At 36.0% G+C, this 17,406-nt stretch overlaps 2 protein-coding genes across 2 annotated transcripts; both read right to left on the bottom strand.

Annotated features, from left to right (window-relative positions):
• Positions 1-733: 733 nt before the first annotated feature.
• Positions 734-10,955, bottom strand: LOC118744213 (cyclin-dependent kinase inhibitor 1B). The gene is made up of 3 exons (XM_036477070.1): positions 9,576-10,955; positions 7,632-8,056; positions 734-2,437 (listed from the first exon to the last, which is right to left on the bottom strand). Exons 1-3 carry the CDS (start codon positions 9,731-9,733, stop codon positions 2,271-2,273), a joined length of 750 nt encoding a protein of 249 aa, XP_036332963.1. The 5' UTR covers positions 9,734-10,955; the 3' UTR covers positions 734-2,270.
• Positions 10,956-14,034: 3,079 nt separating this feature from the next.
• Positions 14,035-15,713, bottom strand: LOC118745075. The gene is made up of 3 exons (XM_036478613.1): positions 15,367-15,713; positions 14,159-15,304; positions 14,035-14,078 (listed from the first exon to the last, which is right to left on the bottom strand). The coding sequence occupies exons 2-3, from the start codon at positions 15,297-15,299 to the stop codon at positions 14,035-14,037; spliced, it is 1,185 nt and encodes a 394-aa protein (XP_036334506.1). The 5' UTR covers positions 15,300-15,304; positions 15,367-15,713.
• Between the last annotated feature and the right edge of the window lie 1,693 nt (positions 15,714-17,406).

Genomic DNA, 17,406 nt, shown 5'->3' with positions numbered 1-17,406 from the left:
TATCCATTCCGGCACGTAGAGCCAGATGACTTGAAAATTATTTGAAACAGGTGTATACCTTTAGTAGTTATCTTTTTCCCCCTTCCAGAGGCACTTTCTAAGCCATGAATTCAAAAAAATTGCTTTTAATTTGGTTGTTTGTTGAATTGTGTTTGCATTTATTTCGTTTTTGTCTCAATGTTTTTTTATTAATACATACATCTAAATACATTGTTTAAAATATACAAACATAGTATGTATGTAATTGCATACACGATAATTGGCTGCGAAACACCAGAGTTAAATAAAATACAGTAAAATAAAACAAAGCAAAAAATATTGTACTGTTAAGATGTGGCAGAGGCACAGCCTCAAATGAGAAAGCGTACAAAGATGTTGCGCGCTTTGCCATTCATCTTGCACTTTGAAGTGTTAATTTTTATACATAAATATGCATGTACTGTACATAGATAGATAAGTGATTAATAAAGTTTTGACAAAATCAAGACGCTACTCAAACGGCAGTGTCGCTGATAAAAGCAACGTTTGAGTGGAGTGTGATTTCGGGTGCCTCAAATCGAAGTAACAATGTAGACTGATTTTGTTTCAAGCATGCCAGGCAAATATACATGGTATATAGTAGTTTAGCTTTTAAAAATGCAGGCAGCATGCACAGGCGATGCACAGGCGACAGGCAACTTAAAAGCTAGTTGTTTTTGTTTGCTGCTAAGCACATAAATTTTGTATTTTCCAGTTTTATGGTTGGCTTAGCAGGTGTTTTTGCCTTTTTAGCGCACAAAAGTATACACTGGGTAGGTGCGATGAGTTACAGCAAGAATCCGTATAAATTGTTTTCTTAATTTTGTTTAAGAATAATATACAGTAGTTACCATAGCAGAAGGCATGAGTTTTGAACATAGAATAATTGAGTACACTCAAATTATAAACTAATTTTGAAATTATTTGTACTTCGTTTAAGGAATATAAGGAATATGTAGTGTAGGATAGTAGCTGTAAAAGGCAAATCGTATGAGAGGCATGGTTTAGAAGCAGTGAACAGCTTTACATCCTTTGAAACTTCGGCTTTTTCGCAAGCCAAATACTTTTGTGAAATTAGCGCTCTTTTGGGTTTACTAAAAAGCGGTAATTGTCACTAAAGCGCAAAATGTGAAGCCCTTTACACTGAAACCATGGCAGTCAGCGATAGATAATTGCATAAATTTTGAATGTTTGACCATGTTGGTGAATAGTAGTTGCTTGGCTACAAATAATACAGTTTTTAAAACGCCAAAAGCTTGAGTTGTTTTTTTTTTAATTTTTGCTGTGTTTGAGCTTCCTTACACATCACATTTTGGCGCTTTAAAAAGTGCATTATATTTTTTAAGAAATATTTGTTCATTTCTTAAATTACGAAAGTTCATTACTGTAACAATAGAAAAAACTTTACGTATGTATGTTTACAAAAATTCTTAACTAATAAAGTGTATGTGTATGCATGTAAATATTCAGTGTTCTTTCTATAAGAATGCAAGTGGTTATTTTTTTGTGTCTGACTGTTAATTTAGTTACGATGATTTGTTGTTTTTTCTTCTAAATGGGTCCAGCACTTTAGTACAACTTACAATAGAGGTAATCGCTTAAACTGAAAAAAGGCTCGAAATCCCCGTAAGACTGAAAACTTTGACTGAACTGTCAAAATTGGAAGGCAATATATTTTTTGACTTTCGGGGTTTTCAGTTATTCAAGGCTTATGTGGATCTCGCTTAGTTGTAAATAATTTCGATTTTTTTCAGTATAAAATTTAGTTAGTACTATGTGTGCTTCGATTTTTGTTCGTCCTACAATTGTTGAAAATCATAGATAATATTTCAATTAAATTTATAGTTCAATGTTTAAAATAAACTATTGGTTTTTAGTTGTGGAGTTAGTTTCTTGTTGTGGGTTTCTGAGCATTAATAGTTAAGTTAAAGGAAAATTTTAAAATAGCAAACAAGATTTGCTAAGCCAGTTTTTTCAAGTTCTTAAATTGCAATTTTTTATGTTCAACAATTGCTCACTTACGAATTATGGCATTTGCAAATAGTTCCAAAATTGCAAAAAAAAAATCTTACGCAACTAAATATGTATATACTAAAATATATATAATTATTTGTATGCAAGTAACTAATGCTACCGCTATAGACTAAAACTAGTTATACACATTTGTATGTATGCATGTACATATATAGTTAATCATATACTAACTACAATTTATAAATGTTTTTAGTGTTGAAATTTGCAACAATGCCGCATTAATTATTGCGCTGTAAATTTCGCTGCAGCGAAAAATGCGCGCTAATGCTATACGCATGTGTGCTATGGCTATGGCTGCTGCTGCTGCCCGAGCTGGTGCGTGCACGCTTGGCGGGTGAGACCTTTTTCGGCGTCTGGGCAAGGCGTTTGCGCTCCTTCATGTATTCTGCAAATAGAAATAAAAAGGTTTTTTAATAAAAAAATTTGAAGCAAAAGTGGTGCAAATGCATTTTGAAATGGAAATATAAAGCAAATGCGTTTTTTTGTTATAAAATTAATTAAAAATCATTTTATACATCTGTAAATAGTACATCCTATGAGTGCACAAGTTATAGAAGACCAAAAAGGGCGCATTTTCGAGTTCATTAAACTCTGAACACCTAACTAAATACGATTTCCCTACAAACAAACAAGGAAGTACGTTCCCTAAGCCACTCAAATTATGCACTTAGCACCTTGTAAGACCGCAAAATACAAACAATCGTACAATAAGAAATTTCCGCACACACGTAGGAAACCAAAACAAACAATAGCGTCAACAAAGGCTACCTACTAAGCAGCAAGGATAGTAATAAAAGCAAAAAAGGACACGCTGCACTTATGAACGAAAAATACTAACAAGAATTCGTAGTGCGTAAGTGGAATAAATACAAGTTTTCTCTAAAAAAATCACAGCGATAAGTAAAGTGCTGACTCTACAAAAAAAAAAAATTAAATAAATAAAAAATAATAGGTTTGTAAAGCGCATTAGAAAAGTAAACACACACACAATAAGTGACTACCGGAACGGAAGGCAAGCAGAAATTAGTGCAGCAGCAAAAGTCACAATGTGCATCCCTTAAGGACACGCAAGTAGGCAAAGCGAAAATTTGGCGATGGAGTTATTTGGACAAAAGGCCGACAGACACACAAGAAGTCAGGCAAGGCAAGTAGGCAGGCATTTCATTCATTTACTCAATGTACACAAAATGCGTAAGAAACGCGTGTTGGCACGTGGCTGGCAGGCAGACGAGTAGGTAGGCTGCGATGTGCAATTCCTTGCCTTTCCAAAGGCGTAGCTCTCGTCAGTGAAGGTAGCACATAGATACACACGAGACGAGTGTAGCAAAGTAAAGCAAAGGCAGTATAGGAGGTAAGAAAAGGAAAGTGCTGAAGGTGCAAAGAAAGCAGTGCTCGTTAGGTAAAACATCAAAGGTATTCAAACAGCGGCGCTGATCGCTAAGTTGAACGGCTCAAGGCTGCGTTTGCTGGCAAGCGTAGAAGGCGTGGGACATAGGCGCCGGTAATTGAGACTTGTAATTGGTGATCAATTGCGGAATTTACTATTTTTGAATCGATAGAAACACTTGCCGAATTTGTAATACAGCGTTAATTGCTTTGATCACTGCTAGATTGGCCAATTAGAGGAAAAGTGTTTGCAGCAAAGCGTTTGAATAATAATAAACAACAACAATAATCATTTTAGCATAAACATTTTGAGAAATTCACATTCAAGTGACTGCCGTAAATTCGAAAGAGTGGAAATTTCGAAGCTCAAAAAAGTTTAAATCTCGGAAATGTATTTTCAATTACATTCAATCAAGATTCACGGTTTTCGAGGATTTTTGGAGTTTAATGTTGTTTCAACAGTTTAATATATAATTCCCCAAATAGATTTGAAAAATTTTGCTGAAGTGGCAGTCCTTTAGCCAGATATAGTATGTATGCAAATCTGGGTCGTTCCGGTTGCGTGACAATCCTTGGCCAGATATAAATCTAGGTCCTTACGGTTACGTAGACCCGACGGCGGTGGGAACTATACTATAGTATGAATATGAGTATTGTGGAGTTTAATGAATATATCTGCTGTAACAAAACTTGTGTCGTACCAAATTATGGTATTCAAGTGCGTAGCAAATAGCGACTTATGATTCTGAAGTGTGCGGTTTGGGGAATACAATAAGGTCACTAAATGTAAATCTAAATGTAACAAAAACTTTTTATATACATAATGGCGTACGCATGCATCATCCACAATGCACTACAAAACATTTACTCAAGCGCATATGCTCAAGTGGCCCACAAAAATGCTCGAGGCGCAAGAGCAGTGAATCAGAAAAAAAAAAAAAATTACGAAAAAAATGAATATTAAGTATTGTTGAAGCAAATAATTCTTTATATACAAACGTATGGATTGGGATGTGCTGCGTTCGTTGATTGAATTAACCGTAATTTGGTGATGAACAAATTCCAGCTGGCTGTTGCTGTTAAGCTACAACATATCACTCAAAGATTCTCTAAATTGATGTACCAAAAATGTTGCAAATGGATTCTATACAATAAGTGGTGGTGACAAAAAAAAGCAACCAAGCCATACAGATGAAACAATTAACGCTGCAGGCTGCCGGCCTGCTAATTGATAATGGAAATTGATTGCCCAATTCACGAAGACTGCAAACAATAGTTCGAAAACTAGTAAAATCCATGCAAGTAATGCATATCATTTTCGGTGGCGAAGGAATGCTATTTGTGATTCGCTGCAAAGAATTTATAGAAATTAATTAAGACCAGTTTAAGCACAACAAAAATATTATCAAAAAAGTGACATAAATTTAAAAATGCATTTGAGCAGCTCGTAGTGGTGGAACCGTCTCAAAGTGATTGTAAATGAAAATGCAAGCGCACAGCAATACAATCTGGATTTTCCAAAAACATTTTCCCCTATTAGATATAAAGTGCTAAGCCCACACACTGCCAAGCTACCAAAATGTGCACAGCTGTACAAATTTTCATCGTATCGAATTTTCCCCCCTGAAGGTAGTTAAATCATGCAATACAGGGAGATGCGCTGGCTAGCGGATAAGCTGGTTTTTCCAAAGCACATCAAAAATTTCAAAAAATGATTACATACATATGTATGTATAAAGCGCTATGCAGAAATTGCTTGCAGATCGTGTAAGCGCAGAACGACGAGTCAGTAGCGGTGGCGGTGGTGTCAGCAGCAGCATCGCATCGCATGTAATCATCCCCCTCATAAGCACTCAGCAGTTACTACAAAGGAGGGTTGTAGCAGCATACAATTCAATGCACGTGAAATTTACAAATGTACATATAACCACACGTTTTAAGAGTCGCCTGATCAGTGCATTCAATGAAACAAAAAGCATTCAAAAAACTGCACGCTAGCAAACAGCTGCGTCCCGCTGTCCGCACCATCAAGCCAGCTATGTAGTTGATGTGCCCATGGAAGCGCCTAGGTTGTGGTGGTGAGTTGATGTTGAATCACTTGTACGACACGAATCTTTGCCTTTTTTTAAAGCATGCATGTATGTACATATATATGTATGTTTATTTGTTAGAAAGTATGCATACAATTCGAACTCGCAGTAATATGACGATCGATATAACAACCCCTTTGTGCATTTTTAGGCGTTTCGCTGTTAAGGAACAGTGTGTTGTATTGCCGCAAAGATTGATTGAATAGAAATCTTTATACTTTCTAAATTTATTGAAACTTTAAGCCACTGGTTTCAAGATATTTGCTCACTCCAAAGTGGTAAAAAACGTTTCTAAACTAAATGGTGGAATCATGTATCCTTGATATTCTGAAATCAGTGTCACCCTGAGGAACAAGTTTTCAATGTGAACCCCGAAATTTTGTCCAATTCAATATTTCATTTGTTTATTTCTTGCTTTGATTCGGCTTTAACCGTCATCGGTGGGATTACAAAAGTGTTATATGAGCCAAGCGTAGAAAAAATAAATACTCCAATGAGGCGGATAATGCGTTCAAAAGTAATTTCCTTTCATCATTTAAATAAGCAAAAACCTGTGGAGGACTTGTCTTAACTCTCTAAACGCGTTTCATGCTATCAAATCAGCTAATTGCAGTTTTCACCTCTCTCAACCGCAGCCATTTCAATAAGAAAAACTAAAAATAAAGCGTTAAAAACGATATAGAAAAATAAAATAAATTTAAAAAAATGCCTAACTAAAGCCACTGTGCTATGCTTCACTTTCAAGTGCACTGGCGTTTGCCAACGAACAATGGATGGACACAAAGTAAGGCTACACTATAATTATCTGATTTTACAAACAACTATTTTATACATAGTCCATAGTCGGCTCAAGCACAATAACGTGGCGAGTTTGATTTTTTCTATATATTGTATTTTTTTTAGGATATTCTATAGTGATTATTTTTTTAGTATATTGGCAATCGCTCTTGTGTTATAAGCGTGCTTTGTTTTCGAACTTCATTACATGTTTCCCTGTGCATTTTCTCTAACCGGAACTGATTTCAAATCATTAAAATCACATATCCTGAACTCATTTAAAAGCGAAGGCTTTACACAACGCCTTCGCAGCCGTTTATAAGCAGAAATAGACCGACAAAAATGTACAACTACGGAAATGCTCATGCGCACAAAGAACTCATAACGGTTGGAAAAAGCAGAAGGGATCAAATATTTAAGCGACGATAAACCACAAAGCTAATATATATTTATAATGAAAAGAAGGTGTGTTTGCAGCAATCAGGCTTTGGTAAGCGGTTTGTGTCGAGTTTTAACTGATTTTATTTTCTTTTTGTACTAAAAAATCAACCAATCCTAACTTAGGGTGGATTGTCGAAAACTTTGATATCCATATATGCACTCTTTAGACGCCTACAACTGTAACAAAGCAAAAAACTAGCTGGCAAGCAATCGAACGACCGTTAAAAACCATAAAAGCATAACGAAAGACACTCATAGCTAAAAAATCGATAGCATGATAGCGTGAAATATTAGTTTCCTGCATTTATAACGAATATTTATAGAAATAATACAAGCATATACATACACACTATGATTGTAAAAAGTCGTAGCATATAAAATAAACTAAATAAGGCACTATGCATTTCCATAACTGCGACGCATGTTCAATCAAGCGTTACAAGGTAGGGTAATATAATTCCCACGCTTACAATTTACACTGCAAAGGAGGGTGTTAAAATTAAGTAATTTTCTTGTAGTATATTGAAAATGCGGTATCAATAATATTTGAACGTTATGCTGTCGCTAAAGCACAAGTACAGCATTTGATAGCAAGTGAAAAATAACTTATTTCGAAATATATTTTCCCACACATCAGTCCAACATCCAAGTCGACATACTAATAAAGGAAATTCTCTTATTATTATTATAGTATTAAGAACATAATTACGTGCTTGAGTGAACACATTAAAGGAAATGAAAGAGCCTGACTTGCGTTGTAACAATAATGTTTGCTGCATTGGCATCGTAACTTATGCAGCCTAGCGCGCCCTATTTTAAAACTTATAAATGCTTCTATAAGTAAATGCATGAATTAAGATTTAAAGTTTTGTTTGTATTACTAACCTGTAATTTTCGGTTGACGCTTGCGCAATGGCGATCTGCCAGCAGCACTACCATCATGCGCACGCTTTTTACCACTACCACCACATCGCTCTGCGTCGGGTACTTTGAACACCAGCGACTCATCCTGTGAGTCATAATCGCCGCAGGAATCTGTATCGGTCGATATGGACGTGTTGATCATATAATTTTCACGTTCTGCCCGCTCATCCATTAGCAAATCGGCGCTACATGGTACCACTGGTGCTGGACGTACATGTGCGGCACGTGTTAGCGTATAGACTTCGGGTGCAAATGTGGATTCCTGATAGGAGATGCGCTCCCAAACGAATTGGGTATTAGTGGTAAGCGGTGATCCGTTGCGAAAATCGAAGCCCCATTTTTTGATAGCGTGCTCCTGATGTTTATCCAATTCCTCGGCGAATGTTCTGTGAGTGAAGAGAATTTTTCATTTAATTTAAATTAAAAGTTGCTAATATACTGGTGGCAGAAATAATAGAATCGCCCTATTTTGACCAGTTTTAGCTTATTTAATGTTCAATATTTTTATATAAAAGTCTAGATACAACAAACACCCTATAAATGCACAATTCAAAATTTATAAAAAAATTATAAAACTTCAACAATTTTTCTGTAAAATTTCAAACTTTGTCTTCATATTATTATAAAGTGCAAACTTCAAGCCGCTACAAGTCAGCGTTGATTTTGAGTAATTTTTTTTTTGCTGACGGTGTTACGCATTTTCTTCCATACAAAGTTTCATCCATGATAAAAATATTTATATTTATATTTGTATCATGGTATCATCGATTATTTTTATATGAAAGAAAATGCTTAGCACCGTCAACAAACGAAATTGCCAAAAATTAACGGTATTTTGTAGCGGCTTGAAACTTGCAATTCATTATACTAAAATTGAATAGGCTAAAAACTGCATTCCAAAAATCTGTCTAAAAATTCTGGATAAAGATTGAAATTTTGGTAAAAATTTGTTGAATTTTCATAATTTTTGTACAAGTTTGAAATGTGGATTTTTTTGTGTTTATTGTATAACTAGCTAGACTTTTATAAAAAAAATATATATATTAAATAGATCAAAGAAATATAACCAAAACTAGTCAAAATATGACGGTTCCATTATTTCTGCCACCAGTATAGAGTAAATTCAGCTAATAGAGTAACTGAATTTTTCACTTAACTGAAATGAAACTGTTGGTATTCATGGAAACGCGTAAATACCTCGTAACCGCGTATCAAACCGATTTTCCATATAAAATTCAGTAAGTTTACGAGGCTGACATAGGGACGAGGCATTTACGCGTTTAGATGACTTGTCCTATTACTTCAACAGATAAATTGAATAAGAAATTTCCTGTTCGAAAAAGACTATAGATATATGTATGTACGTACATAAATACGATAATAGCCGATGGGGAACTGTTATTTTAAAAGTTTAAAAAATAAATTTCCTGCCGCTACGACAAAAGTAATGTAGAGGTTTCTCCGAGTGGTAAAATACTCGATTGAAATATTTTGTTTTCAGAAGGGATTGCAACAATTTTTATGAGTGCAAAGCCCAAAGAATGATAAAAATTTGTGCAAGCGGCCTCATTTGGAAAGCGCGCTTTTTTCAAGTGCGTTCTAGCCCCAGTAGCTTCCGAAGGATACAATGGACTCACAACGTCGCTCTAGCGCTGAAGTCACATAACGACTTCGTGGACATTCCAAACGCGCTCGGCTCAACTTTGCCGGAAGGAACCAGCATTATTTCTTGCCAAGAAATGTCATGTCACTTCGGGAGTACATATTTCCCAAAATCCTTCGCGAGTTGTTATGCTGTTACAACAAAAACAACCACTTTCTTGGTCCTTAAACTGAAAGTCAAATTCCGGTACTTTCATTACTCCAATAAATCATTTCAATTTACTATCTGTAATCAGTACTTACTTTTGTGTTTCCACCGGGTTTGCTGGTCCAAAGAGATCACGCTTGATGCGATTCAACTGACGATTGCAAGTCACATTACGTCCCATTGTGCTTGGACTGGCGCGCAGTTTACAAAATTCTGTTAATATTACTGGATTAAGGACACGCGCCGCAGTCATCACTTAATGTACTTTACAAAATTTGCTTGACACACAAATGCAAGGTAGGATGAAGGCGTTGATAAAATTCTGTTAATTGCACTTTTAATAACCTATAGTTTCAGCATACACTATGTATATACTTTCGGCTTTTGCAATTAAATTGCTTTGCTTTTTTTATGTGAAGTGATTACTTATTGTGTTATGCCAACAAATTGCTTGCAACAACACTTAACCTTGAAGTTAACGCGTTTTTTCTTTATTATTTTTTGTTCAATTATGCAAAGCGAAGCAAAATAAAATAAAAATTTTCCTGCTATACACTTTGCCAATTGCGTTGTTTTATGCGACCAGTGTTTTTCATCAATTCCCTCAATCACGTTGACTTGTTGCTGGATCTTCGGTCTCCAATGCCAAAAGACTTGGCACTTGTCAAAAGTTTTCGCGCCAAAACTTATTAATTTCCCCACTTTTGCTTTTTATATGCGATAATTCGTCCACACTAGCACTAGTACATTCGAGTGGTGCGAATCACTTTGGGGTACAGTTTCGTAGCAGCCTGCTCCACCTAACCTGCGCCCACTGGCGATAACTGGTACTGGGAGTTCCAATATAAATTTATGATACAATGCTCTTTTTATGCAAATTGTTTACTTGACACGCACAAGTTTTCCACCTTTCTAGCACTTATAAAAATTTAAATTTTACTATATGTACTTTTTTAATACATCGCCCCCACTTGCAGGTCTCTTGGTACAACTTACACAGCAGCTCCACTTTGTCTCTTTTATTCGCTCTTATGTATGTGCGCTACTCTCCACCAAAGCAACAACACGAAATGTCAAAAGTTTACTCGTTGCTTCAATGATTTGCTTATATAGCAGGGAGCTTTTCCAAACACTTTTGTGTTCTTTTAAACCAAATTTTGTTGAAAAATTTATCACAGAACACAAATTTGAGTGTTTAATTACACTTTTTATACAGTTATTGTTATTTTTACAGTACGTACGTCCGAAATTCTACGCACAAATTCACAGCAAACGCAATGCGACTCTCCACTATCAGACTGTTTATAAACGAATGACTTGTACTCGCTGAACGCTCTCGACGTACTGACGTTGGGAAACAAATTTGGATTTTTACTTGGCCATCATCCGTCGTAAAATCGTTTGTACAATTGCCAGCATAAGCAGGCAGCACAAAATTATAAATATAAAAACTACGCACAAGAAATATACTGGCGTCTTTACGGCCGTGGTGGTGGTTGTAGTTTTCTCTGCTTTCGAATGTTTACACACAAATTCGTTGGCTGCACACCCAATTGCACAAGTGTGAAATAAAAGAGACGAGATACGGTCAGAGAACGTTAAGTATAAATTTACGTTCTCTGTAAATGGAGCGTTAACAGCGCTGTGGCACAGGGTGTTCTGTAAGCATTTAAAATTTTTGTATTGCCCTCTCAGCTGTGAGTGCATGGACATGGGAGTGCGAAAGCGAGGGTTGTTTAACAGTGAGCACCCCTTTTTGGGGGTTTATTCCACCTATACACTTACAGAAAATGATCGAGTTTACTTTCAATTGGAACTTTATTGTTTACTCCTTATCGTCCTGCTGCAGTAATATATATGTATGCGACTTATTTAATTTTGCTGTGTTGCCTTCTTGATTTTCGTTTCTGCCACTTCGATTTCTTTTTTGCCGACAGCTACGAGATTTGGTTGAGTTCTTTTTTTGTATGTGTGCATGTACATAAGCATGCCAGAGTGTATGCAAGAAGGTGTGTATCTTTGTTTTTAAGTTTTAGCTGTTCTTATTTTTTGAGCCTTTTTCTCAACCTTTAGTTTTTTTTATCCACGTATTATTTTCTTATCTCCTTTTGAGTTCTTGCAGGTTTTTGTTTTGTCCATGCTGTACCCAAGTTGTCTTTATGCCCCACCATGATTTCAATTACTCGTAAACCGGTTCTACCTCTTGTGTTTTTGTGTTAATGTTAATGTTTATTTTCTTTTCTTATTTATTTCATGTTTCTTATTTTGAGTTCTAGTCTTCTTTGGCCATCAGATTTTTAATGCGACGGCCGAATTGGATTCTGGTTTTCTTAGTTTCTGCTCCCCGTTTTCCATTGGCGTACAAGATTTCACTTTCTTACTATGTTCCTTTATATTTTGTTAGTGCAAAATCATGTTCACAAACACGTTTGTGGGTCATGGGCCACTGCTAGGACAGTAGTTAAACATAAGATTTATATTTTACTTTTGATTTCATTTGCTAAAAAAAAAAAATGTTAACAAAATAAGATCCTCAAGTTTATATATCTGGTCATAGTAGTTTCCACCGCAGAGAAATATTTTTTTTAGTGTAACATTTAAGCGCAGTTGTTGTCATATACAAAAATTTTAGACAATTGTTGCTATACACAAAAATTGCCGTGATACCGAAAGCCAGAAAACTGAATTTATGCTGTAGGAGCTTCAAAGATTAGGGCACAGTTAATTGCCTATGCAATATAAAAAAAAAATATTAATTGTGCGCGTTATGTACATCTGAAATTCTCATTTCGTGTTGGCAATAGCTATGAAAACCATAATGAACGCGCAACCCTGTGCTAAACTCGACATAACCACCTCCGAGCAAACTAAGCAGCCGCCATTTAATTTGGCAAGCAAAAGTTTGTCTGCATAACCACGACCTTTCACTTCATTTGTCCATTGTGTTGCTGTTGTTGCATCAGTAAGGCTCAACTCCCCCAAGAGGCCTAGCTAAGTGCTTGACTCTTCATCCTCGGAAACGGTGAACCCCAGGTCAAGAAAGCGTGTGACGTCAATAGAGCTTCCGGTGTCGGGTACGTTGCAGATGCCTGAGGATGTTGGATGTTATGAGGACCTTGCCTGCACGCTGGACAGGTGTTTGTCACTTCTTAGTGTCTGGTCTCTGAACCGTTATGTTTGCTCAATGCTGGTGGGCGTCGATCGATTTCCTACTAAGATGTTGTCTTTGTGGGTGCTAAGATTCGGCTCTGCACTGTAAGACCTCCATATTAGGGAGAAACTTAGCGCTTCCACTTCCTTATATAACACTCAATTTGCTAACGTCAAAGGGAAATCAATGGATGTAGCCTTAGAGTATCTGGCTAGTAAGATCAAAATCACATTCGAGGACAAGGAGGTCGCTCTCCTTTAGTCTTAGGCCCTACTACTATTGGTTGGATCGACGCTATGCTTCGTGAGCGTGTAATTACATACATTTTCCTTGGGCAATACTCAAGTGAATATTAGAGCCACGAGAGCCTGCCCACACGGAAAAGCCCTTCCTCCCTTGCTTTGGTCACTTGTGGTTAGGGTTGCCAGATTGCAATCGAGGATTATCTGAACTTTAAAAAAAAATATCTGGACTTTTCTGTACAATTTAAAAACTCAAAATAAAACAATTGTGTAGTAAAAAAAATAAAAATTTTTTTATTCAAAATCAAACAAAAACATAAAAATTCATTATGGTATACATTTGCTATTTATATAAAAAAAATATATAGTTTTCTACAAATACATACATACATACATGTACATATTCAAATACATTTTTAACAATAAATTATGTATCTGTAGAAAAGAATTCGGACAAGTATTACAAAAACACAAACTTAAGAATTTCAGTTCCATAAATATTTTGTGTTATTTTGAGCAGCTTCCAATAGTTTTGTACTATCTTCTCGATTTAAAAATTCGATGAACGTTTTACAATTTTCATCTATATTTAATCGTATAACTAATTCAGCTTTAATTAAATCAATAGCCATTTTGTTACGATCTTTGGAATATAAGTCATTTAAAATACTGAAAACCTTCTCACAAAAGGCATTACTCAATGGTATGGAATATATAAATGCTATGAACTTTTTCAAATTCTTCATTTCTTCGTCTTTTACGGAACGAAAAAACGATGCCCACATTTGGTCATTTGGTACATTCTTTGGTATTGCATCGTACACACTTCTTAGGGAACAGTAATCCGTATATAAGACGTCAATATGTAATTAATTTTTTAAGTTTAAAGCAGCTATCACCATTTCTACTTCATCCCAAGAAATTAAGTTTTCTTTTAAGCTTAACAAAGATAAGTATTTTTTTATTGAGTTATCACTGAAATCATAATGAGTCGTTAAGTAATCAATCGCAGCTTTTAAAAAGTTTTCAGCTTCTTCTTTGAAAATATTTCTTTCGTTTTGTGGGAGTTTTGCCAAAATTGACTTTGTTTTGCTGCCAAAGTATTTATCTTTCAGCTTGCTTTGCAACGTGTTCAGTAATTTTCGCATTATATGATCTACATCAACAATTGTAGAACTGTCGCTTTCTAGCGCCAACACCGATGTCTGAAAATCTGGTAACATATTGTGTAGAAAATATAAATATGCTTCTGAAAGTCCCTCTTGAAAACATTCCTCGTTCTCACTTATAACTTCTGACTCTGGCAAATTTTTAGAAACAAAGGCCCATAATTCCTTTCGTGTAGCTTTTTTGCCCTTTAGAAGAAAGTACCTTTTGACTGCTGGCCAGTTTAAAATGAGGCGTTCTATGGCAGGAAACAGGGAAAGCCATCGAGTTGGTACATGACGAAGAAGAGCCTTGTATTGCAAATTAGCGAATTCGAAGCACTGTTTTAACTTTTCCGAAGCTAACGCCGAACTGCTAAATTCATTAAATATTTTGATCACTATATTTTCAATATCAACAGATAAAGCATTTATTGCAAATTTCACACAATTATTTATAACGTGGCAGTTGCAATTTGCTTTCAATATTTGTTTGTTAAGTCCACTGAGTTTCTGATAAACGGAATTGTTGATGCCGTAGTTGACTGCCGCATTATCTGCACTAAAAGATGATATTTTTTGTATTTCCAGGCCATTGCTTTCAATTATTCGCTTTATATTTTCAAATATGGCAATCGATTTTCCATCAAAATCTTCGTAAAAATCTAAAAGTTTTTTACATATTCCACTGTTCGAATCGAAATACTGGACAGTCAAAGCATATAGCTTTTTATTTCCAATACTTGAAGCATCATTGCCTATGGAAAAATAAACATTCTTCTGCATAGCAATCACAATTTGTTGTTGAGCGTATGGTGCTAATACGTTTCGTGCTATAGCTGCAGCTTTTGTACGACCACATGACATATCCCCAGCAATTTTACTATCACAAAATATATTGCGAGAAACTTTCAAATGGCAGTCAAGACTATTGTAACTTAAACCATGAATTACATTATGAAAAACCGATGCTACTTCAGCTCGTGCAGCTAAGTTTCTTGCCGGCGTTTGCGATTTTGTAGTAAATTTGCTTAGAGAGCCAGCGATTTGTTTCGCCGATTTTATAGTTTGGTGCTTTTTTGATTGAAAGTGTTTTCTTAATGCACTAAGACCTTCATATTTTATTGAAAAGCTTACTACGCAATATGTGCACCGTGCTGTTTGTTCATCAATCTTCTGAAGCCAGTCAGAATATTCTGGAATATTTGTCCAACTGTCTGAAAATGTTACCATTCTTCTCTTATTTTTTGATGGCTGCTCTTCATCGCTGCTTTCTGGCATTTTTACTACATATGAAACACTTACTATTAACAAATAGTTCAAATATTTCCATAATTTTATAACTTACCTGCTTACTTGCAAAATTCGATTTAATATAAGCAGCTGATGTTCAGAGTAGTGTTGGGCAGTATCGATTCCAAAAGTACTCAGTACTCGATGCTGAAAAGTATCGACAGTACCCGATTCTTAAAAGTATCGATACTGACTACTACTACTACGACTATTACTACTACTACTACTACTAACAAGTACTTGTACATAAGAAGTACTCAATACCGAAAATGAACTCAGTACAGAGTTTGGTATTTGTTTCCTTTAGCACCAACATTTTTTTTTAAATATCCTTAAAAAAGGAAAAAATAGAAATATCTGGACAAATTTTAAAATATCTGGACTCTGGACACATAGTAAAATATCTGTACAATCCAGGCGAGTCCAGGCCGTCTGGCAACCCTACTTGTGGTAGACGATCTCTTTATCAGACAACATGAGTGCGATTACGAGGCTGTGAGATGGCAATTATAGTTACTCGAAAATTCTTCGCGTGGTCTCAAATTGGTGTGCCAATGAGGGCCCAGCATAAATCCTCAGAAGGCTGTTCTTGAAGCAAACCTTGATCCGGTCACTCTTGGAGCGACAGTGCTTGCATACTCCGATGAGGTGCAATAACTGGATAAGAGACTTATCTGAAACTCCCTTCTTGAGAGAAATGTTGCTAAAATCGCACTGGGCATGTGGGCCTGAAGAAGACTTTATGGCAGAAAATGCTGATTGATTTCAAGGGTGACAGAGTGGCTCTATCGTATGATCCTCCGGCCGATTGCGTGGTGGCAGAAGACACAGCAAAAAACTGCTGTACTACGCCTTGACAAACTGAAAAGATTGGAATGCTTATCCGTGTCTGAATCAATAAGAATGTGCTTAGCTGGGGCTCTAAAGTCGTTTCTAGGATGGACTCCTTTTCATGTTTTTATCCAGGAAAAAGCAGCCACGAGGGATGTGAAACTTCGACTATCTAACAATGTCTTCCACACAAAAAAGCTGCATGCAGGCATTCTTGGAAAGATACACCAGGGTTAGAAATATAAGAAATTTCTGATTCCAGAAAGTGATGGACATAAAGTTCCACGTGAGAATCCACGATCGCGAAATGCGCTCCCTGCGCCCTTGACCGCAGATACGTCAACTGGTACACATACGGTTCTAGGATGGAGGACAAAGCAGGTGCAGATATTTTTGGAGCTAGCACCAAACTTGCAATTCCCATAAACAAATTTCCTCGGTGTTTCAGACTGAAATAGTCGCAATTTTAAACTGCGCAAAATTAAACTTTAAAGAGGTTATCTTTGCAGATAGCCAAGCAGCAATTCCGGCCCCTGCAAACAGGACGATGAAATACCAGCTGGTTAAATACATACTGCTTTGACACACAACAAATTTTGGCGACCAAAAATACGGTAACACAGTGCTGGGTACCAGACCATTGTGGAATCGAAGGTAATGAGTTCGCCGACGAGTATTTCCGCCAACTACCGATATTTGGGAGATAGGCATGGTTAGTGTCCGATTTGGCCCATTTTCAATACCGTCCGTCAAAATTTTTACTTTACTTACGGCTTAATCGATTTTTCTATTCATTCTCAGTATTTATGTATACATTGACCTACATATATCTCGATTCCTTTAGGCTCTTACAAACAACCGTTACGTGAACAAAGTTGTTCACGAGCGCGCTCGGGTATAAAAAGCTCAAAGTAGAGCATCTACTCTCGGTTTACGAATGCAACTTCAAGAGGCAGAACTCAAAAAAATGAAAATAAAAATTTGGTAGATTTTTTTTCTTAATGCAAAAAATTTTTGCTTCTTAATTATATTCTCTAACACAAAAAAATACTGTCACACCTGAATCTGTACGATCCACAAGCAGTTAGAGTATTTCCGGATCTGATTTTTGAGGTTATATTTGATGTAAATAAGCTGGTTTAAATGAAATAATTAAAGTTAATCATTTTTAACCGACTTCAAAAAAGGAGAAGGTTATCAATTCGCCGGAATATTATTTGTTTTTATGTATGTATGTTACCGCATAACTTTGGACCACGTTAGC

This window comes from Rhagoletis pomonella, unplaced genomic scaffold (assembly GCF_013731165.1).
Source record: "Rhagoletis pomonella isolate Grant_MI unplaced genomic scaffold, Rhpom_1.0 Rhpom_scaffold_00008, whole genome shotgun sequence".
NCBI classification, from domain to species: domain Eukaryota; kingdom Metazoa; phylum Arthropoda; class Insecta; order Diptera; family Tephritidae; genus Rhagoletis; species Rhagoletis pomonella.
Note: the sequence above shows the minus strand (reverse complement) of the source record. Positions and strands in the feature narration are given on the sequence as shown.

Coding starts and splice junctions, on each gene's coding strand:
- LOC118744213 (XM_036477070.1), bottom strand. CDS start 9,733: ATGACTGCGGCGCGTGTCCTTAATCCAGTAATATTAACAGAATTTTGT. Junction 8,057..9,575: donor AACCCGGTGGAAACACAAAA/GTAAGTACTGAT, acceptor CTTCACTCACAG/AACATTCGCCGAGGAATTGG. Junction 2,438..7,631: donor GCGTCAACCGAAAATTACAG/GTTAGTAATACA, acceptor TTCTATTTGCAG/AATACATGAAGGAGCGCAAA.
- LOC118745075 (XM_036478613.1), bottom strand. CDS start 15,299: ATGCCAGAAAGCAGCGATGAAGAGCAGCCATCAAAAAATAAGAGAAGA. Junction 14,079..14,158: donor GCCAGAGTCAGAAGTTATAA/GTGAGAACGAGG, acceptor CCAGATTTTCAG/ACATCGGTGTTGGCGCTAGA.